At 40.9% G+C, this 23,251-nt stretch overlaps 1 protein-coding gene across 3 annotated transcripts in view; it reads right to left on the bottom strand.

The window, feature by feature from the left end:
* The window catches only part of LOC137778715 (S-adenosyl-L-methionine-dependent tRNA 4-demethylwyosine synthase TYW1), a 206,782-nt gene that overhangs the window by 150,780 nt on the left and 32,751 nt on the right, over nucleotides 1-23,251 (bottom strand). For all 3 annotated transcript variants that reach the window (XM_068565973.1, XM_068565972.1, XM_068565971.1), the window contains exons 8-9: nucleotides 18,698-18,815; nucleotides 13,653-13,705 (exon numbers count right to left, since the gene is read on the bottom strand). In XM_068565973.1, the coding sequence (XP_068422074.1) occupies nucleotides 13,653-13,705; nucleotides 18,698-18,815 (171 nt within the window). The remainder of the gene's footprint in view (nucleotides 1-13,652; nucleotides 13,706-18,697; nucleotides 18,816-23,251) is intronic.

The following is a 23,251-nucleotide window of genomic DNA, read 5'->3' as shown; positions in this document are numbered from 1 at the left end:
AAATGGCAAGTAAGCAAGAAAAATGTGCAATACTATTATGATAGTCTGATTGAATCAATTACGATTCTTTTGCAAGCAACAGAAACGGAGTCTGGCTAAAGAGAAAAAGACTTTATTGAAAGGATTTCACAGCTCATAGACCCATTATAAAGGCAAGAACGAAGGAAGGCTGGCAGCAGGACCACCACTCAATCCCCCAGAAGCCATATGCTATAGACACTACCCCTCTCTGGATACCATCACCAGCACCACCCCTGAATGGCAGATACTGCTGCCACCAGCACAAGAATGAGTTCTCCGTGTCCCAGTCCCTTTCCACCACTCACTCCACACTCAAAGTCTCCGGCTGAAAAGAATGACTATCCTAGATGACACTTTTATACCCAAGTTGCCACGACGTGGTACCAGGAAACAGCATCTGTCTTCCTTAGCTTCTGTAGCAGGCAGTGGGCCCTCACATCAAACAAAGCCCGTTTAATGGGAAATTCCCCAAACATGAAAAGACTCAGATGCTGGGCAAGCAGAGAAAAGACAAACGTCCAGCATGGTATTACTGGAGCCCATGGGACAGATGACCAACCCAGCCCAGCCTTACAGGACCAGTGAGAACGCCTCAGAGCTGAGATGTCCAAACTGAATACTGGAAGGCTAAAAGGATAAAGGGACAGACACATGTGAGAACGATGGCATGTTTTTCTTTTAAAAACTGTTTTCTGTAAGTCTTACACTTTAGATTTAAGGTCCTGATCCATTGTGAGTTAATTTTTAACTCAAAATGTGTGTATGTTTGTGTGTGTGTATGTGTCAGTGTGTGTACTTTTGGTGTATGTGGTTTGGTGGTGGTGGGTTTTTTTTGGTTTTTTGCCTATGGATGTCTAATTTTCCCAGCACCATTAGTTGGAAAGGTTATCCTTCCTCCAAGGAATTGCTTTCAAACCTTTGTGAAAAATCAATTAAGCATATTTGTGGGTTTGTTTCTGAGATCTCCATTCTGTCCCATTGATCTATGTGTCCGTCCCTCCACCAACACCATACCATCTTGATTACTGTAGCAATACAGTAAGCTGTAATATCTGGATATATGGTTCCTCCCCTTTTATTCTTCCTCAATACTGTTTAAGCTATTTTACATTCCTGTGCCTTTCCTTTTAAATTTTATAATAAGTTGTCTATTTCTACAAAAACCTTCCTGGGATTTTAATAGGAATTGCATTAAACCCACAGATCAATTTGGGCAAAATTGATGTTTTACAATATTGAGTCTTTCAATCCATGAACACTTATTTTGATTTACATTTAGATTTTTATTTACATTTACTTAGATTTTCATTGGTTTCTGATTTGAGATCTTTCCTCATTTCTAATATAAGTATGCATTGCTGGAAATTTCTCTCTGAGCACTGCTTGAGCTGCATCCTATATATCGATATAATTTTTTTTTTTTTACTATCATTCAGTTCTATGTATTTTTTCATTTCCTTTGAGACTTCCTCTTTGACCCAAGGCTTATTCAGAAATGTGTGTTTAACTTCCACATATTTAGAGATTTTCCTTTTGTTTCTATTATTGATTTCTAGTTTGATTCCATTATGGTCAGAGAATGCACTCTGTATGATTTTAATACTTATAAACCTGCTGAGGTTTGTTCTATGGCCTAAGACATGGTCTATCTTGGTGAATGTTCCATCGGCACTTGGAAGAAATGCATATTCCGCTGTTGCTGGGTGGTATGTTCTCTATATGTCAACTAGATCCTACTGGCTAACTCTACTATTGGGATTTTCTACAGCCTTGTGATTTTCAGTCTAGTAGTTCTAGCAGTTGCTGAGAGGTGATTTCAAAGTGACCAACTATAACTGTGGGTTTGGTTTCTTTTGTTTTTTTTTTTTAATTTCTCCATTCAACTATGTCAGCTCTTGCTTGATTTATTTTGAGCCTCTGATGTTTGGTACATATTCATATAATGCAGATTGATCTTTTTATCATTACAAAATGCCACTCTGTCTCTAGTAATTTTCTTTGCTCTGAAGTCTACTTAATCTGGTATTAATATAGGCAATCCTGCTTTTTGGATTACTGTTGGCATGGTATATATTTTTCTATCATTTTACTCAACCTACCTGTGTCACTGAATTTGAAGTGAGTTTCTTGTAAACATCTTATATTTGGGTCATTTTTTAAAACCACTCTGCCAATCTCTATCATTTGATGGATATATGTAGAATATTTACATCTGAAGTAATTATTTATGAATTAGCCCTAAAATAGTCTAGTATTTTATTTTTTGCTTCCTGCTTATTCCCTCTGATTCTCATTCCGGTTAGTCTTTTCTTGATTTCCTACAGGTTACTTAAACATTTTTAGGATTCCATCTTAATTTTTTTTTGTTTTTGAGTGTATCTCTTTGTATAGTTTTTGTAGTGGTTGTTCTGGGTATAAAAATATACATACTAGTAGAGCTATCACAGTCTACTAGTAAAAACATTTTACCACCTTCAAGTGAAGTGTGGAAACATCCCTTCCATTCAGATCCCTTTAATTTTCCCTCTTTTAAATTAAATATTATTGTCTTGAGTATCACATGGTGTTATAATTTTTGTTTCAATCATCAAATATGATTTACAAAAGTTATAAGGAAAATGATCATCTACTCTATGTACCCATATTTCTGCTCTTTCCATCATTCTGCCTTCCTTTCTGGTGCTCTAAGAATCTTTTATCACTTCATTAGGTGGAAGAGCTCCCTTTAGCTGGTCTTTAAGAGAAGATTTGCTAGAAACAGATTCTTTCAGTTTTCTTTCACCTGATAATGTCTTTATTTAGTCTTCATTCTTGAAGGATCGTTTTGCCAGTCACAGAAATCATGACTGACAGTTATTTTCTTTCAACACTTGAAAACCACGTGCTGCTTCCCTCTGGCCTCCATGATTTCAGATGAGAAATCCGACGTCAAACTGATGTTAGTACATTGTTTATCTCTAGCACCTTTCAAGACTTTTTTCTTCTTTAGTGTTCAGATCATTAATTTTAGGGTATCTCCATGTGGATGTCCTTGGTTCTATCCTGTTTGGAGTTTGCTCTCTCTGCTGTTCAGATTGGGTAAATTCTATTGACTTGTCCTGGTCACAGATCATTCTGTTATTTGGTAAGGTCCCTGACTCTATCCTCTGTCATCTCCACTCTATTACTGTGCCCATTCAGTGAGTTTTTATTTCTGTTACTGTATTTTTTTAATTTTATAATTCCTTCTTGGTTCCTTTTATAACTTCTATTTCTTTGCTGAGATTTTTTATTCTTTCATTTGTTTCAAGAGACTTTGTAACTGATTGCTGAAGCATTTTTACGACAGCTGCTTTAAAATCCTTGTCAGATGATTCCACCATCTGATTCATCTGGTGTTGGTGTCAGTTCATTATCTTTTTTTGCTCAAGTTGTGATTTTCACGGTTCTTGGAATGACAGGCGATTTTTTTTTTTACTGCATCCTAGACATTTTGTCTACTATGTTAGGAGGCTCTAGATCCTACTTCATTCTTTCATTTTAGCAGCAGGCACTTTGTTTAGGTTGAGCCTGCAGGTCCTGGACTATTTTTGTATGCTGTGGCTCCAACGGCCGTTTAACTTTCAGAGGCTTTGCACTGAAATTTTGCTTGGGCTCCCACTGATCTCTGCTGGTAGCATCAGAGTGGGTGAAAGAGGTTTCTCCAGGGTGACCCACTAGAGGCCTGGCAATGGAGGAGGCGAGTCTCAGGCCAGCAGGCTTCCCAGAGCAGGCTGCTTGTGTGGCAGAGTCCCTCTGGCCAATGGCCCTGGGCAGCCCCAGTAACTCTGAGTGGGAGAGGGAAGTCTCAGGACACACGAACAAAGAGGCTTGGCTTCCCCAGATGGGCCACTTCTTGTGGTGGGGTCCCTCTTGCCAGTGCCACGCAGCCACCATGGCATCTCTCAGAGGGGGAAGGGAGTCTTGGGCCCAGCAGGCATGGAGAATATCTCACAGGCCAGGTCGACTGTCGCAGGAGTAAGGTGGTAAGGAGGAGTCTCTCTCTTTCCACTTGTACTTGACCGCCTGGCATCTCTTAGCAGGAGAGGGGAATTTACGGTCCAGCAGGGAAGGAGAGCACTTGTCCCAGCTGCTTATTGTTGGTGGGGCTCCCAACTGATCCCCTTTGCCAGTGGTTCCGGGCTCCCTTGAATATGTCAGAGGGACTCCCAGTCCATACTAGGGAGGAACAAGCCTAACTGAGTGGCCTACTGTTGCTAGATGAAGGCTCAGTAAACACAGGGTCTGAGCCGCCTTCTCCTTTAGGCGGAGGGATGTAAGACATCCTGCTGCTCTGTTGTTCTTCCAGTGCTGGGGTCCCAAACCAGTCAGCCTTCCTCTTACCCCATTCCAGAGTTCTTGTTTGGTTGCCTCTTGTGTTTTCCAGGGTTTAGAGTTGTGCATAGCAGGAAGGAGCAAGGAGAAAAAGGTTTATGCCATCTTGCCCAGACTGGAAGTCTTTAGACATTATATTTTGAAAGGAAGTGCTCCCACATCTAAAACTTAGTAGATAAGCAGGGTGCAAAAAGAAAACACGTGACAGCAATACATGCTTAGAACCAAGCCTTCATGTTATGAACCTAGGAGAAAAAGATCATAAATAACCTCAGATTCATTCATTCATGAATTCTTATGCTCAAGGCAAATGAGAGCAATACAACCTCGAAAGTACAACTGTAGCCCAGTAGGTCCACAATGAATGAATGCAAGCTACCACGGCTAGATAAGCTCTGTGTACATCAGCCTGGTGGGGATGGAGGTGGGGTGTGGGGAGGCAATGCTCCATGGGTCTTTCTCTGAATGTCCTGCAAGCAGAGGCCCTGACTGCCCTTATTCTAGACTACCTTTTCAAAAAGTGTTACATAGTGAATAGTCTTGGAAGATACAGCGTCTCCCTCTGGGGCAAATGATGGGTATGTTTACTGTTCAGTATAATGAAGATGTGTCCCTCTAGGGCAAAGGTCAGGCAGGATTACTGCCAATTATAAAAGATTGATGTTCCCTAAGTCTGGGGCTCCTCTCCTACAACGTATGTGCAGATGTTCCACCTGCTGCTTTATGGGAACCGGGGCTCAGGAACCAGAGCAAATGATAACATTCTGGCTACTGTTATGATTATGAGTAATAAACTGTACTTGCCTTCTGCCAGCATCCATGAACCTGTGGCAGGCTAACTTGCTAGCCTGCAACTGGGGTAAAATTTCAGACTCTTCCATTTTTGACAGGGGATGGAGAGTTCAATGCAGAGGTCAATAAACTGCAGCACATGGGCCAAAGCCAGGCTATTGCCTGTTTGCTATAAGTAAAGTTCTGCTGGAATACTGTCACCCATATTTGTTTACTTACATCTATGGCTGCTCTGGGGCTACGATGGCAGAGGTGAAAAGTTGCAACAAGATGGTATGACCCACAAACCTTAAAAAGTCACTATCTGGCCCTTTAAGAAAAGGTTTGCTAACCCTTGATTTAGATATTTATTTCATATAACAGAGCAAAATAAATTCTAAACTGGTTAAACTGTTAAAAAAGTACAAACAGGAGGAGGATTGAGGAAAGACAAAGGAGCAGGAAGCAGCAGAAATCTGTCTCCCCAACTGGACATGAATCTCAATCTGCCTGCTGTGCTTTGTCTTTGACCCAGGAGTCCTGGGTCCTCCACCAACATCTATGAAACTCTGCCAGGTGACTTGTTGGCTTGTAGGCTGAAAGAGCAGACCCTCCACAGTTAACACTAGCCCCTGGCTCCTTTGAGCGTCTCATGCCATAGAAACAAATTTTGTCAAGAACCAAGGGGATCTCTGGGACATCTCTTTAGTTTTCTCATTTACACTAGCAGAACTTAAGAAAAGCTTGCAGAAGGGGCCACTACCGGCTCAAACTCTTCATTGACAATCACACACCTGGTAAGGAAGCATTACTGACAGAGGAACATGGCCTGCCCCGTGGAAGAAGGAAGGTATAAATACCAACCATAACCAGGTGACCAAGTGTGAATATGAGCAGAGTTATAAATATACATATTATCTTCCTTGTTTGGATATATATAATTGTTTCTCCTCCCCTCCAACTGTTTTATATAAGATGGGTCAGTGGTGGTTAACATTATAATGTCATCCTTAGGTTAGAGGATCTCAAAAGAGAGTGAAAGGAGAGGGTGAATACATCCTTCCTTGCATGAATAATAGTTGCAACAGGTTAGGCAGAAGCAAATGTTTTATTTATACTATGGATTGAAAACATAAATACAGGTAGAAGGGTGGGTACAGATGCTGAGTATCCAAAGAGGTAGACCACGCTGTTAATACTGAGTCCCGTGCCTGCGCTTCTAAGCAGGGGTTAGGGAACCCTAACACCGCATTTCTCAGATTCCCTTGCCCAAGGGGTTCTGATTTAGACTCCACCAAGAAGAGGCGTTTATGCAAGATTTAGATGGCAGGAAAGGAGAAACCATTATTCCTCCCTGGCAGCAGCTGGCAGACACAAGGGCATACAACAAACACTGAGTCTGCAGCAGCTTCCAAGCAAGCTCCTGGGAAACATTTGCTTTAACGTTGCCAGCGTCTCAGGTCACTTCCAGTGGTGTCCTGTGAGTCCAGCACTTTTCGACTTTCTCAAAGCAAGAAGCCGTTCTCTCTGACCTTCACTACCCCAGGCCTTTCAGTGGCTTTGTAAGCATTCAGTTAATTTACTTTATTAAATCTGTTCTCGCTAAAATACCCAGGATGATTTCTGTTTTCCTGACTGGTACAGATGGGTAGGATTCAGTCAGGTGGAGATCAGAGCGGGGAAGAGAAGCAGCACATGATGTATGAAGGTTAAAACAGACAATAAAGCTGAACAAGTAGGTCAGAACTACACTAAGTAGGGTCTTCCTCGGGTTCAGGGCTTTACATAATTCATCTGACAAACGTTTACTACATGCCAGGCTCTGTTTTTGGTATTGGAAAGAAAAACAAAGACTCTTAGGTTGGGGAGGACCTGAAAAGGGAAGGGAGGAGAGAGATAATAAACAAGATATAATCTATTAAGTGGTAATAATTGCTATGGAGAAATTCCAAGCAGTGTAAGGGGATAGGAGGGAAGGTTGTTATTTTACATCAGGCGGTCAAGGGAGAGCCTCTCTGATAGAGGCTCACTGAGCAGAGATCTAAGTGAGCAGACAGAGACCAGAAAGCCAGAGAGGAGTCTGAGTTCAGTGTATTCAGGTCAGGGAGCAGCAAGAAGGCTAGTAAGGCTGGACCGAAGCATGGCTGACCAGACTGAGTAAGATGGGAACCCCTGGAGGTTCTGAGTGAAAGAGTGAGACATCTGGCTGCTGTGTAGGGAACAGACAGTGGAGATGACAAGAATGGAACCAGGAAAAGCAGGCAGGAGATCACTTAAATAATAAAAGGAATATATGACAGTGACTTGGACCGAGGTATAAGAGTACAAGGGGTAAAAAGCAAGTAGTTGCATTCTGGATGTATTTTGAAAGACTTGCTCACAGAACAGATGTGGGAGGGTAAAAAAACAAACAAACAGGGACTTCCCTGGTGGTGCAGTGGCTAAGAATCCGCCTGCCAATGCAGGGGACACGGGTTCGAGCCCTAGTCCAGGAAGATCCCACATGCCGTGGAGCAACTAAGCCCATGTGCCACAACTACTGAGCCTGTGCTCTGAAGCCCGCGAGCCACAACTACTGAGCCCACATGCTGCAACTACTAAAGCCCGTGTGCCTAGAGCCCGTGCTCTGCAACAAGAGAAGCCACCGCAATGAGAAGCCCACGCACCGCAACGAAGAGTAGCCCCCGCTTGCCGCAACTAGAGAAAGCCCGCCGCAACGAAGACCCAATGCAGACAATAAATAAATAAATAAATAAATAAATAAATTCTAAAACAAAACAAAAAAAACAAACAAAAAAACAAGAGAAGAGTATAAATGACTCCCAGGGTTTTTGGCCTGAGCAACTGAAAGGTAGCATTGCCATAAACTGCTGGAGTGAAGACTCAGGGGAACAGATTTAGGAGAGGAATCAGGAATTCCGTTTCTGACACATTAAGTTCAAGATGCCTATTACACATCCAAATTGATACACTGAGTAAGAAGTAATGAAGAGCCACCATAGGCTCTGAAAACGGAATGGCTAAATGAGAACTGAACTTGAGATTAACCTGGTTAATGTCTGATAAACTGAGCAGGGGGGGCGGGGCACATTCACTGGAAGCCAGAAGTAGAGGGAAAAAAGCTAGCTGCAATGTTCAGGAGGACAACCTGAACTTCGAGGGTGGCAATGAAAATGGATCGGGGCAGAGGTTCTCAATGGGGCCAACACTACCCCGGGGGGGTATTTTGGAAATTTGTGGAAATACTTTTGTTATCAAAATGGTTGGGAGGCCCTAGTGGCAAAAAGTAAGGGAGGGGTCAAGTGTTTCACATCTCCTGCAATGCTTAAGATAGTCACACACACACACACACACACAAACACACACACAAAAAGTGTCCTTTAATCCACTTCCTTTCAAATGACTCACCAGACCTCCATACTTGTTAAAAACCTATTATAATCATCCAAGCTTAGAGCCCAACTTCATGTTACCAATGAAGTATTTTCTGCACATCTTACCATACACTGAATTTTCCAGGAATGCAGCTATTATGTACAATGAGGAAAGAAAACACTTTCTTTGATGCAAAGCTTTTATAAGAAATTTCAGCATTTTGAAAAACCATGTCACAGAGAACAATGCTGTTTCTAGTATTTAAGTCACCAACACAATACCTGTATCCCATGTTATATTCGTAGGTGTCACCTATAAATACATTACAGAAGCGATTTGAGATGCTTTTGGTAGACTTGGAACCAAATATTAAGTTAACAGACATATGAAATGCAGGATTCTCACTAATCAAAGTTGTTTAAAAAGTTAGTGTGGTCATTTTCTGTATTAATTTTTATAGCACAATGATGAGAAATCTATCTTGCAATAGTTATTTAAAATTGAACTTATTTTGGGGTTGCCTGTCATCTTTAAATCTTACTCTGAAAGTGTCACCAGAGGTCCACCTCACTTCCCTCAACCACTCTTACTACCAGTTCTGTTTCCAATCCACCCACAAAGATCAAAGGAACAGAATAGAGAACCCAGAAATGAACCTACACTTACATGGTCAACTAATCTACGACAAAGGAGGCAAGAATACACAATGGGAAAAAGACAGCCTCTTCGGTAAACGATGTTGGGATTACTGGACAGCTACATGCAAAAGAATCAAAATGAACTATTTTCTCTCACCATATACAAAAATAAACTCAAAATGGATCAAAGACTTAAATGTAAGGTCTGAAACCATAAAACTCCTAGAAGAAAACATAGGTGGCACGCTCTTTAACATCAATCTTAGCAATATTTTTTGGATCTGTCTCCTAAGGCAAGGGAAACAAAAGCAAAAATAAACAAATGCGACTATATCAAACTAAAAATCTTTTGCACAGTGAAGGAAGCTATCAACAACAAAAACAGCAGCCTACTAAATGGGAGAAGATATTTGCAAACAATATATCCAATAAGGGGTTAATATCCAAAATAGGTAAAAACACATAAAACTTAATAGCAACAACAACCAACCAACCAACCTGATTAAAGAATGGGCAGGGGGTCTTCCCTGGTGGCGCAGTGGTTAAGAGTCCACCTGCCAATGCAGGGGACATTGGTTTGATCCCTGGATCGGGAAGATCCCACATGCTGCTGAGCAACTGAGCCCATGCACCACAACTACTGAGCCTGCACCCTAGAGCCCGCAAACCACAGCTACTGAAGCCCTTGCGCCTAGAGCCTGTGCTCTGCAACAAGAGAAGCCACCACAAGGAGAAGCCTGCGCACTGCAACAGAGAGTAGCCCCCGCTCGCCTCAACTAGAGAAAGCCCGCGAGCAGCAACGAAGACCCAATGCAGCCAAAAAAAATAATAAAAATTTAAAAATAAGGAATGGGCAGGGGACCTGAATAGACATTTTTCCAAAGAGGAAATGCAGATGGCCAATAGGCACATGAAAAGATGATTAACAACACTAATCATCAGCGACATGCAAATCAAAACCACAATGAGATACTACCTCACATCTGTCAGAATCACTATCATCAAAAAGACAACAAATAATAAGTGATGGCGAGGATGCGGAGAAAAAGGAACCCTCATGCACTGCTGGTGTGATTGTAAACTGGTGCAGCCACTAAGGAGGACAGTATGGAAGTTCCTCAAAAAAATAAAAATAGAACTGCTATATGATCCAGCAATTCCACTGCTGGTTATTTACGCAAAGAAAACAAAAACAGTAGTTGGAAAAGATATATGCACCCCGATGTTCACTGGAGCATTATTTACAAAGCCAAGATATGGAAGCAACCTTAGTGTCCATTGATAGAGGAATGGATAAAGAAACTGTGGTGTGTGCGTGTGTACACACAATAGAATATTACTCAATCATAAAAAAGAATGAAATCTTGACATTTGCAACAACATGGATGGACCTTGAGGGTACTATGGTAAGTAAAGTAAGTCAGAGAGAGAAAGACAAATACCACATGATCTCACCCATATGCGGGATATATAAAACAAAACAAACAAACAAAACAAAATGAAAACAGACTCAGATACAGAGAATGGGTCATTGCCAGAAGGGAGAGGAGAGAGGATGGACAAACCAGGTGAAGGGAATTAAGAGGTTCAGACCTCCAGTTATATAATAAATACATCACAGGGATATAATATACAACAGAAGGAATATGGTCAACAATATTGTAATAACTTTGTAGGGGGACAGACGGTTACTAGACTTATTGTGGTGATCCTTTCATAATGTATGCAAATGTCAACTTATGTCATCTATCTGAAACTAACATAATATTGTCACTGTATTTTCATTAAAAAATAAAATAAAATAATTTTTAATGCTATCTTATTTGTGCCCATAGGATTTTAATTTATGGAGGTGACTGAGTGCCAACATAGGCCAACGCTATTGAAGGAATATATTACTTACATATCCCAAGAGAAGGGTGCACACCACACCACACAGGGTTTGTTCAGGAGACAGAGGAGTGAGGGGGAAGCCTGGGCCAGAGCCTTTACTGGAGCTTCCTCAGGAAAGGAAAGGCAGAGCAAAGTAAACAATGCAGGATTGGCTAGTATGAATTATTCCAGTGGGCTTTGCGCAACAAGGCTATCTCTAGTTTTCTGGTAGCTGGGCCTGGGATGATATAGGACAGGGAAAATATTGTCTTGGTATGTGAGAGAGTTAGATAAGGAGGTAGCTGAAAGCTACAGATTCAGAATTACATATGAAAGGCATGCTCAAGGTAAACTGCTGTTAATCTTTAGGAATTAGCCCCGGGGAGGGGCAGTCTCTGTAAGACTGCAGAGCATCAAGAATGCAGAAAATAAGAAATTATAGTTCATGTAATTGACCCTGTGGTGAAGAGATAACAAATAGACAAATATAGAATCTAAGAAAACAGAACAAATACAAACAACAGAAATTCACAGGCTGATCCTAAAATGTATATGGAAATGCAAAAGGCCCCAAAGAGGGGAAACAATCTTGAAAATTAAAAAAACAAGACAGAGCACTTATACTGCATGATTTCAGACTTATTACAAAGCCAGAGTAATCAAGACAATGTGGTACTGGCTTCACGATAGACAAACACACCAATGCAACAGTATAAGAGCAGTCCAGACACAGGCCTACCCATATAGTTGACTGAATTTTCTACAAAGTCCTAAAAGTAATTCAATGGTAGAAGGAAAATCTTTTTCAACAAATGATGCTAAAACACCTGAATATCCATATAGGGGGCAGGTGGTAGGAAGGAACAATCTTGACCTTTACCTTATACCATTCATAAAAATTAATCCACAGACCCAAACATAAAAGTTAAAACTATATATGAAGCTTCCAGAAGAAAACACAGACTATCTTTGCGACCTTAAACCTGACAAAGATTTCTTAAAATACAAAAAGTACTAACCATAAAAGAAAAAATGATAAATTGGACTTTATTCAAATTAAAAACTTCAAAAGAGGGACTTCCCTAGTGGCACAGTGGTTAAGAATCCACCTGCCAATGCAGGGGACATGGGTTTAAGCCTTGGTCCAGGAAGATCCCACATGCCGCAGAGCAACGAAGCCCATGTGCCACAACTACTGAGCCTGCACTCCAGAGCCTATTAGCCACAACTAATGAGCCCACATGCCACAACTACTAAAGCCCACGTGCCTAGAGCCCATGTTCCGCAACAAGAGAGACCACTGCAATGAGAAGTCTGTGCACCACAACAAAGAGTAGCCCCTGCTCGCTGCCACTACAGAAAGCCCACACGTAGCAGTGAAGACCCAACACAGCCAAAACTAAATAAGTTAGTTAATTAATTAATTTTAAAAAAAACAACAACTTCAAAAGATACCACTAGGAAAATGAAAAAGGAAGCCACAGACTAGGAGAAAATAATCATACTGCACATCAGGCAAAACACTCATATCCACAATATATAGAGAACTCCTACAAGTCAATAATACAAAGTCAGACAACTCAACTTGGGTAAAATATTTGAACAGACACTTCACAACTATGAAAGGCCAATATGCACATGAAGAGGTGCTCCTCATCGTCGATGGTCATCAGCAAAATGTAAATTAAAACCAAAATGGTACCACTTCACATTCATCAGGAAAAAGATGTGTAATCCCACATGATGATGAGACTATGTAGCAACTTTCATAAATTGCTGATGCAAGTATAAAATAGTACGACCACACTGAAAACAGACTGGGAGTTTCTTATAAAGTTAAATATATACCTGCCCTACGACTTAACAATTCCACTCCTAGGTATGTACCCAAATGAAATCGAAACATATGGTCACCAAAAAAACCACTGTACAAACACATTCATAGTCGTTTTATTCATAATAGCCAAAACCTGAGAACAACTCAAATAACTATCAACCGATTAAAAACTGTGGTATGTTCATACTACTGAATAGAACTCACCAATAAAAAGGAATGAACTACTGATACACATTACATGTGGATAAATCTCTGAAACCTTATGTTGAGTTTAAGAAGCCACTTGCAAAAAGCTACACGTTATATGATCCTATTCACGTGAAACTCTACAACAGGCAAAGCTAAACTACAGTGATAGCAACGGGAACAACTGTTGCCTGGCTGTGGAGGAGGCGGCAGTGACCAGAAATGGGCACAAGTGAATTTATCGGGGTGAGGAAAGTAGTCTATAGCTGAATTCAGGTGGTGGATAAGGGTTTTTACATCCATCAAAATATGCTGAACTTGGACTTCCCTGGCGGTCCAGTGGTTAAGACTCCACGCTTCCAATGCAAGGGCCACGGGTTTGATCCCTGGTCGGGGAACTAAGATCCCACATGCCATGCGTCGTGGCCAAAAGGTTAAAAAAAAAAAAAGAAAAAGCTGAACTCATTTAACTAATTCACTCAAAATCATCATATTTTATTAAATGTAAATTATACCTTTAAAATGGTAAAATTCATTGCATATAACAGCCATATAAAAGTTGCATAAAACAGAAATAATATTTGAATAAAAACAAATACCTTCGTCCACCTGCAAAGCTTCACCCCAGAGTGGCTCCCAATCAACTGATAACCTGAATGAAAAAACAGGGAACACAAAGTTGAACTGATTCAAGGCCTCATATCAAAAAGTGATTATAAAACTGTAGCAAAATCATTTTTCTTTGTTTAAATAATGATAGACAACAATCCAATGCCACTAAGGTTTAATTCACCAGGATGATAATACAATTTAAAACATGTATGCGTCTAATAACACATACTCAAAATACATAAAGAAACAATAAGCTAATCCAAAATCACAGGGAGATATTTTAAGATCTCTCAGTATATAACAGATCTCATAGATCAAAACTCAATAGAGCTCTAAGATCTGAAGCAACACAGTAAACTCGACCAAGGACACATAGAGAACGCTGCACTCAACAACTACAGGATGCACATGTTTTTCAAAGACCTAAGGAACACTTATGAAAATGAACCATGCACTGGCCCATACAGCAAAAACAAGTAACAGTATATTTCAGTACAATGAACGACTGGGGAACTGTCATCAATAATCTTCAAAAATAAATAAAGAATCAGATGGGCAACAGGAGATTAAAACAAATATTGCCCCCAAAAGTGGGAAAATCAAACTCTAGGAACCTGGCATGAATTCTCAGCACTGCTCCACAACCTATTTAAATATTTTGAGCCACGTAAGACACGAAGAGCATGGAAAAGCCACACCAAAGCAATCACATTTCCTTATTTTAACAGACTAGCAGAGCCAACAAGTAGAAAATCCTGATTTCAGAAAACATTGAATAAAGTTTCTCATGAGGCTTCAAGTAATAAGCCACAATTATCACGAGTCTCTTGCACAGAAAGACTCTTGACTTGCAGATAAACGAGGTAAATGGTAAATGGAAAATGGATGATGGCACAAGTGGATCAGTGGCTGGGTAAACATCCATATTCATAGGGTGATGATTAATGGAACAAAGTCAATTTGGATTACAAGTCTCTAGTGGCAACATTACAGGGCTTTGTCTTCTATCCTCGTCCACATTTATGTAAACATCTCGCACATAAATAAAGCACTGCTTATCTACTTGAAGATGGAACTGAGTCCAACTGATCAGCTAATCTCAGATACAGAATAAGCATTTAAAAGATCCCCAGAGAAAATTCTAGTTCTTTTGGACTCCTACATTATATGTTGCTCATACCACTATCATAGAAATCACACTGTATTATATTAGTTCTTTATATCTTTCTCTCCCAAGATACATAGGATTCTACAAAATTCTGCATTTAGGTAGGTATGAAAAGACTGCACAGTATAGGATGGAGAGACCTGTAGCTGACCACAATACACACTACGCAGTTACTAAAATTGCAGTGCAGGATTCTGCTTGTAACCAAGATGGAGTAACAGAGGATTTACTCTCCCACCTGAAATACCAAAAACTGGACAAAATACATGAAACAACAGTTTTCAGGACACAAAACATCAGGCAACAAAGGATGATGATCCAAGAGAGATGGGAAACAAACAAGGTTGAGCCCTACCATTACCCAAGCTTATTGCCTTGAAAGTTTCCAGGCTGTGCAGCAGCAGGGAGAGACAACACAAGCAGAGCTCAGTATTCTCCCCAAGTTGAGGACACAGAAGTAGAGAGGGGAGCCCCTGTGGCTGAAGTTTGCAAGATTGAGTACTGGAGAGACAAAAGCTACGCAGAGATTGAACTCAAGGGTCTGCAGAGGATTCCTGTAAGTACTTGCATGAGTACTGCTTAGTGCGTATGTTGAGAGAAAAACTACCCAATAATAGGAAAGAACCATCTGAAAAGATTAAAGGCATGCCTGGTACTCACAGCCAGCTGGGAACTGTGCCTGTTCCTACCAGTCAGACAGAAAACCTCAAGATTCCAAGGCATTGGGCAGAGTACACAGAAGTGTTCTGCCTCAATGGTGGGGGAAAAAATTAGCTGTATAGTGAGCCAGCTCTGGTCTCACCCAACAAATCATAAAAGCAAGATGAAAAGGCTCAAGCTGTTTCCAAGTAATTTATCTTCATCCCAGAACAAAGCTCAAGAATGTGTATAGGAATTCAAAAATATCCAGTACCCCAAAACATAAAATTAGATCTGGCATCCAGTCAAAGATTACCAAGCATGCAAAAAGATAGGAAAACATGACCAATAATGGAGAGAATAATCCAGCAACCAAAACTGACCCAGAAATGACACAGATGTTAGCAGATAAGGACATTAAAACAGTTATAATTGTATTCCATAAGCTCTGAAAATTAAGTAGAGACATGGAAGTTAGAAAAAGACCTAAACTGAACTTCTAGAGAGGAGAGCTACATCTAAGCTGGAAAAATACGCTGGATAGAATTACTAGAAGATTCAACATTAGAGACGAAAAGATTACTGAGTTAAACTTGAAGACAGCAATAGAAACTATCCAGTCAGGTAAAGCAGGACAGAAAAAATAATTTTAAAATATGAAAAGCACATCTGTGAGCTATGGGTCAAATTCAAGTGGCCTATTATACATGTAATTGGAGTCCCCAAAAAGAAGAAAGAGAGGGGGTGGCAGAAAAATATTTGAAGAAATAATGGCCAAAATCTGTCCAAATTTGATTAAAACTATACATCCACAGAACCAAGAAGCTCAACAAATCCCAAGTAAAGAAGCATGAAGAAAACTCCACTGAGATATATTATAATTAAAATCATTCAAAATCAGTTGTTAGAAGAAAATCAGGGGGTAAAAAACATTACATTTGAAAGGAACGAACAAAAGATGACTGCAGAGCCCTCATGAGAAGCACTGTGATCCAGCAGACAGTGGAATAACACCCTTAAAGTGCAAAAAGGAAAAAAACTGCCAATTCTAGACACATCAGAAAATATCCTTCAAAAATAAAACAAAATTAAATAACAAAAAAAATCCTTCAAAAATGAAGGCAAGGGGCTTCCCTGGTGGCGCAGTGGTTGAGAATCTGCCTGCCAATGCAGGGGACACGGGTTCGAGCCCTGGTCTGGGAAGATCCCACATGCCGCGGAGCGACTAGGCCCGTGAGCCACAGCTACTGAGCCTGCGCGTCTGGAGCCTGTGCTCCGCAACAAGACAGGCCGCGGTGGTGAGAGGCCTGTGCACCGCGATGAAGAGTGGCCCCCGCTTGCCGCAACTAGAGAAAGCCCTCGCACAGAAACGAAGACCCAACACAGCCAAAAATAAATAAATAAATAAATAAATAAAATTAAAAAAAAAAAAAATGAAGGCAAAAGAAAGCCTTTTTCAGATATACAAAAGCTGAAATAATTCATCACCAACAAACCCACACTACAAGAAATGCAAAAAGGAGTCCTTCAGGCAGAAGGAAAAGGCCATCAGACAACACAGATTTACACAGAGGAATGAAAAGTACCAAAAGTGGTAACTACATGAGTCAATATATAAAATTTTTTCCTAATTAAATCCGTAATAGATAATTGTTTAAACCAAAAGAATAGCAATGTAGCACAGGGCTTAAAACATGTGTAAAACTAAAATGTATGAAAACAATTGCATAGAGGTTGAGGAGGGCAAAAACAGAAGTATTGAAGGTTCTTCCACTTGACATGAAGTGGTATAACACCACGTGATGACATACTGTGATACAGTATAGTATAAAACCTCAAGCAACCACCAAGGAACAAAACGGTGCTATAGCTAATAAGCGAACAAAGGATGTAAAACAGAATCATATAATTTAAAAAACAATCTAAAAGAAGGCAGTAAAACAAGAGAAAGGAAATCAAAGAACACATGAGACAAGTAGAAAACAAACAGCAAGATGACAGATTTAAACCTATTATAAAAATCACTTTATTCCTATATGAATGAGACTTTTAATTCTGCATCAATACTGACAAACAGAACAATAATCAGAAGTATTAAATATGATTTGACGTAAAAAAAAAAATCACTTTATTTCTTAAAAAAAAATAAAATAGGGCTTCCCTGGTGGCGCAGTGGTTGAGAATCTGCCTGCTAATGCAGGGGACACGGGTTCGCGCCCTGGTCTGGGAAGATCCCACATGCCGCGGAGCAACTGGGCCCGTGAGCCACAACTACTGAGCCTGCGCGTCTGGAGCCTGTGCTCCGCAGCAAGAGAGGCCATGATGGTGAGAGGCCCGCGCACCGCGATGAAGAGTGGCCCCCGCTTGCCGCAACTAGAGAAAGCCCTCGCACAGAAACGAAGACCCAACATAGCAATCAATCAATCAATAAATAAATCTTAAAAAATAAAAATAAAAGAAAACGTATGGGAAAAAAAATCCAGGATATTTGTATAACCTCAGGATGGGAAAATACTTCTCTTTAAAAAAAAAAAAAAAATCACTTTATTCTACTCTAATTAAAAGGCATATATATTTCTATGTAAAAAAATCTGTATATTTTTGTCTGTCTCCTCGAATAAGTTGAGAGCTCCCTGAAGGAGATATTTCAAGTATCTTAAGTTCCTCTGCATTGCCGGAACTGTCACATAAAAGGATCTCAATAATTATAGAAAGAGGGAGGGAGGGAAGGAAGTCGGTCTACTCACCCCCAGTCTATTACTCTTTCTTCTACAGGAAACCAATATTATTCGTTCATTCAGCTGCAGCCTTCTTCATAAAGTAGGACCACAGAAATCCAGATATACTTCCACATAAAACACTTCTAATTAACCCAGCCTAATATCACATGAGGTTTAATAATTTCCCCTTAATAAACAGTGACGTGTAAAGAAACCAGAGATTGCATCTTCCATCTGCATACCTGAGCCTCACTGACGGTAAAGTACCATCCCAATAAACCAAGCGAAGAAGAACCCTTGCTGGTCCAGGCAGCCAACACACAAGTGACCCACAGAAACAAGACCGTGACTCCCGAAACAGCTACAGCTGCCACGACCACACAGCAGCTGAGCCAACTATGGCGGGACTTCTTTATCTTTGTTCCTCTTGGCAATCCCTATTTTATGTTTCCTCTTTTAGAATGCTTAAGAGTGTAGAGTTATAACAGTTCTTGAGGACTTTCACCTTGTTTAGTCAGGGCTTCTCGGAGAGCAGGAGTTATCATAGCTCTTCTTTCACTGGCTTCATTCTTCACTGCGCTCCTGATCAAACTGGTTTCCCCTTCCTGCCGCTCCTTTTCTCTCTGTATTAAAATGAAAAGAATGAAACCCAGAATTGGTAATGGGCAAGGGAAATAACAGCACGACAATCATACACACGTAGCATGGATAGAAGGGTTCATCACAAACCGCGGCCCATAAACCTGTTCTCTTCCAAGTGATCACATTTCCATTCACACACTGAGCTAAAGACACACCAGGGTCTTTTTTTTTTTTTTCCCAAGGAAAGTAACTACATATTCAAATACATATATCCACAAAACATAAATCAATAATCCACTTATCTAGATGTCAAATAGTTTTCACAATCTGAGTACAGACAGCTGCCCAACTTCAGCAAGTTATTTCTCTAGATTTCAATTTCCTCACCTGAAAAGAGAGAAAAGTAATATCTATGGAGCAGAACTGTGTCGAAGATTAAATGAAACAAAATTACCTGGCACAACCAACGCCTGATACATAATACGACTTCACTAAATTATAGGAGTGCTGGTTATAACATCTGCAAACCCCAAAAACAAGTCAAAAATTTGCTCTGAGCTGCCCAGACAGCCACCTGCTCAGAAACCAAGTCACTCCACCACCTCCACCTGCAGCCCAGCCCCAAAGGCTTCTTACAGAAGATCCCATGGTGAAAATGTGTCTTCAGTGACAGAAATAAATCTGAAGGATAATATAAAACTGTGTTTCCTTTTGACTCTGGCCACTGGAAAATTCACAGCGCAACTCTGATCACTGTATCAGGCCTTGCATCACCCTTGTCTTATATTCTGTCAGTGACGTCATATTACAAGATGAGCCCCCCCCCCAGTCACCCTTTACATTGATTTCTTCCTCTCTTTTTAAAATCTCATTACACGTATATATATTTTAAAGTTATCTCAATACCTTTTTGGAAGATGGTCAAAGTGCTAATTAATCATTTTGAGACAACCCACAAAGTCTGTGTCACACTTCAGAGGAGACGTTCACCAGATCTTACTAAGAGCTGCAGAAATGCAAAATAACTCACCTGGGCAGGAGCCCTACCACCCAGATAAAACTACCCTCAGTGCCTGTCCATTTTCAGTGTCTAGACCCCAGTGAATCAATGAGCAGACTCACAACAATGCCCTTTCTACCTGAAAGTGACAGCACCTCACAGATGGCATGATGTCTCGGGTCTGTGCTCAACTAATAAAGAAAAAGGAGGATGAGCCATGTTTGAACCTGGGCAGGAAGGGAACAGGGATCTGGTGGCGCAGTGGATAAGACTCCACGCTCCCAATGCAGGGGAACTGGGTTCGATCCCTGGTCAGGGAACTAGATCCCACGTGCATGCCGCAACTAAGGAGCCCGCCTGCCGCAACTAAGACCCAGTGCAACCAAATAAATAAATAAATATTTTTTAAAAAGACTCCTAAGGCTTGTTCTTTTTTTTTTTTTTTAAGTCTATTTCAGACCTAAAAGCAAAGATGTGAGCTTGAGTTCCAAGGAAGTCTTGTGGTGGAGCACAGTGAACTAACCTTGACCTTGAGAGCATTTAAATGTCCCTGAAGTAATTCCGAAGCAAGTTACTGTAATTCCCTACTAATCATGCAAGAATTGATAGTAGGTGGCAATATCTGCCCTCAAAAGCCTGTCACCACAAAACATCACCAGCTTAACTGCTTACCCTAAAGGCCACGTAAATCCAAAACTGGACCCAGCATAACACTGGCCTCTGACCACTGTGCTCAGAGCTCCAAAGACACCCCAATATGGTTTTAAACATGAACTTATGACCCCCATAAAATGAACACCCTCTTAAAAGAATGGCCATGGAGGGCTTCCCTGGTGGCGCAGTGGTTGAGAATCCACCTGCCAATGCAGGGGACACGGGTTCGAGCCCTGGTCCGGGAAGATCCCACATGCCGTGGAGCAACTAAGCCCGTGAGCCACAACTACTGAGCCTGCACTCTAGAGCCTGCGAGCCACAACTACTGAGCCTGCAGGCCTAGAGCCCGTGCTCCACAACAAGAGAGGCCATGGCAACGAGAAGCCCGCGCACCGCAATGAGAAGCCTGCGCACCACAACAAAGACCCAACGCAGCCAAAAATAAATAAATAAATTTATTTTAAAAAAAAAAGAATGGCCATGGAACACTGTCCATGTCCCAACACTAGAGAAATTATCTATTATAAAATGTGAGTGCAGCTACTCCAGATTCAATCATTTGGACACATAATTCATACGGAAAGAGATCAGCGGCTATGATTAAAGGTCTTGGGTATTCAGGACAAACATTTATCATTCTTTCCCTCTATGACAGTTTAGTCCTATCTTGCATATGCAGCAGTAACTCCATTTCTGAAAAGAAATACAATGGTTCACAACACTCTCCAAGGAAGTGCAAAGCCCCATTCAAATTATAATTCTAATCTCCTATCTGCAGACATTTTCCCCTGTTTGCCCAGAATATAACAACATAACAACTGACATAGGACCCGTATATTTTTATTTATTTTTTCATAGCCGTTACATAGTCTAAGCAGAAATAAATGAAGATCCCAGAACTGGTCAATCTGGATTCCTTCCTCTCCTGCACACCCACTGGACAACGCGTGACCAAGTCCTAAACTTTTAATTCTCAAACGTATGGGTTCTCTCCATCCACAATGCCACTGCTTTTGCCCCCAGCCTTGGTTTCACCTAAGGGACAACTGCAATAGCCAAACTAAAGTCTCCCTGTCTCCAACCTTCCACCCCTCCCCAACTCCCAAACCCATCACACTTGTCTTGAAAGAAAACGCATGCCCTCTCCAAGCTGCTATTTTCTGATACACAAAACGGAAAACTGATTATAAGCTCACTTCCTAGGCACTTAGGAAAATGACTATAAATAAGTGAAAAGTTCTTTATAAATAGACGGAAATATATGAATCTGCTGTAATAATGGGAGCCAAAAAGTGGTACCAATTCTCTTAAAAAAAAAAGAAAAAGAAAAAGAAAAAGATATTATACAATATTACCTAATTCATTTCCACACCTTCATCCCAGAAACCACAGTACCACCCCAATATTGCCTAGGATAAAACCAAGACAAAAAGGGGATTTGTTAAAGACTTTAAGGTAAAAATTCCACCTCATTGGTTAAGTGCCAGCCTTGGGGTTGAAGAGACGTCACCTTACATTTGAGGGTAAATTTAACACTTAAAGCCTTAAAAATAATTATGAAAGGAGAACCAGCTTCATGTTGTTACACTGCAGTACTATGCAGCCTTATAATCAGAACTGGACACACCGAGCTCCTTTTGTAAACTGAAATGTTTCTCTGGTGAGTAATTACCAAGCATCCGCCTTTATTTCCAAAACTAATGATACTGATACCACTGTTTGCCTGCTTAACCAGAACATGCTGTGGGGAGTATTTTAGCAACATTTATTTACTGCAGGAAGAAAACAAGTAGCAATCTGCTTTACATTTACAAGCACAACATGAGAGAAACAGAAAATAAACAACCTAAGCATTGGCAGGCTCTTCCTGACTCCTTGTTCTCTACCCAAACTCCTCAGCTTCCCTCCTGGGGAGGCAGCAAAGGGGAGTGAGACAAAGAGATGGAGCCTGGGCTTGGTCCCACCGCTTAGGAGGCAGCCATCCGACCCTGGACAAATTGCTTTGCTTCTCTAAGCTTGTGTCCTGCCCTGTAAAATGATAAAGTGGAGGTGACAGTACAGATACCAGGGTCTTTGTGAGGACTGAATGAGATTATCTAACGTGTACTTCGATTTCTCCTAATCGTCTGAACCTACCCTGGAGCTCTCTCTCCCCACACCTCCAACCCACTCATCCTATTCAATCAAATCACATTGCTTCCCACTGCCTTTAGGACAAAGCTCACACTCCCATGACAGAGGATGAAGAGGCCTCCAGGATCCTGCCCCTGCCTTCCTTCTCTATTTCACCTCTCCACACATCCCCACCGCACTCCACTCTTAACATACCAAACTGCTTAGAGAGTTCCCCAGCCTTGCCATATTCCCCTAACACCCCATCCCCTCGGCATGTGCAACGTTTCAAACTCTAGCTCTCTTGTTCTCGGTTCTCACTCCCACCCTTCAAATTCTCTTTGGCCCTAGAATTACTGCCTTGCTGCAGAGGGAGGCGGGTAGAAACCATGGTGGTATTCTAGTCAGACCAAACGTATCCCATTTGAAGATATCTCCTTAGACAATAATAGTTATTAGTTATCAAGGACATACTATGTGGCAGGCAATAAAATAAAGGCTTTAGATGGATTAACTTACTGTATCTTCAAAACAACTTTATAAAGCAGTTACTGTTATCGTCTCCCACTCTAGCACACAGAGTGAAATAACTTGCCCAGACACACAAGCTGAGATAGTGTGACACCATGAAAGTTAGCGAATATTATTCAAAAGAGGTCTTACAGTAGGAGTGCTCTGGCCCAACTCTACAGCTGAGGCTCTTAGGTATTA

Source organism: Eschrichtius robustus, chromosome 16 (genome assembly GCF_028021215.1).
Source record: "Eschrichtius robustus isolate mEscRob2 chromosome 16, mEscRob2.pri, whole genome shotgun sequence".
Classification (NCBI taxonomy): domain Eukaryota; kingdom Metazoa; phylum Chordata; class Mammalia; order Artiodactyla; family Eschrichtiidae; genus Eschrichtius; species Eschrichtius robustus.
Note: the sequence above shows the minus strand (reverse complement) of the source record. Positions and strands in the feature narration are given on the sequence as shown.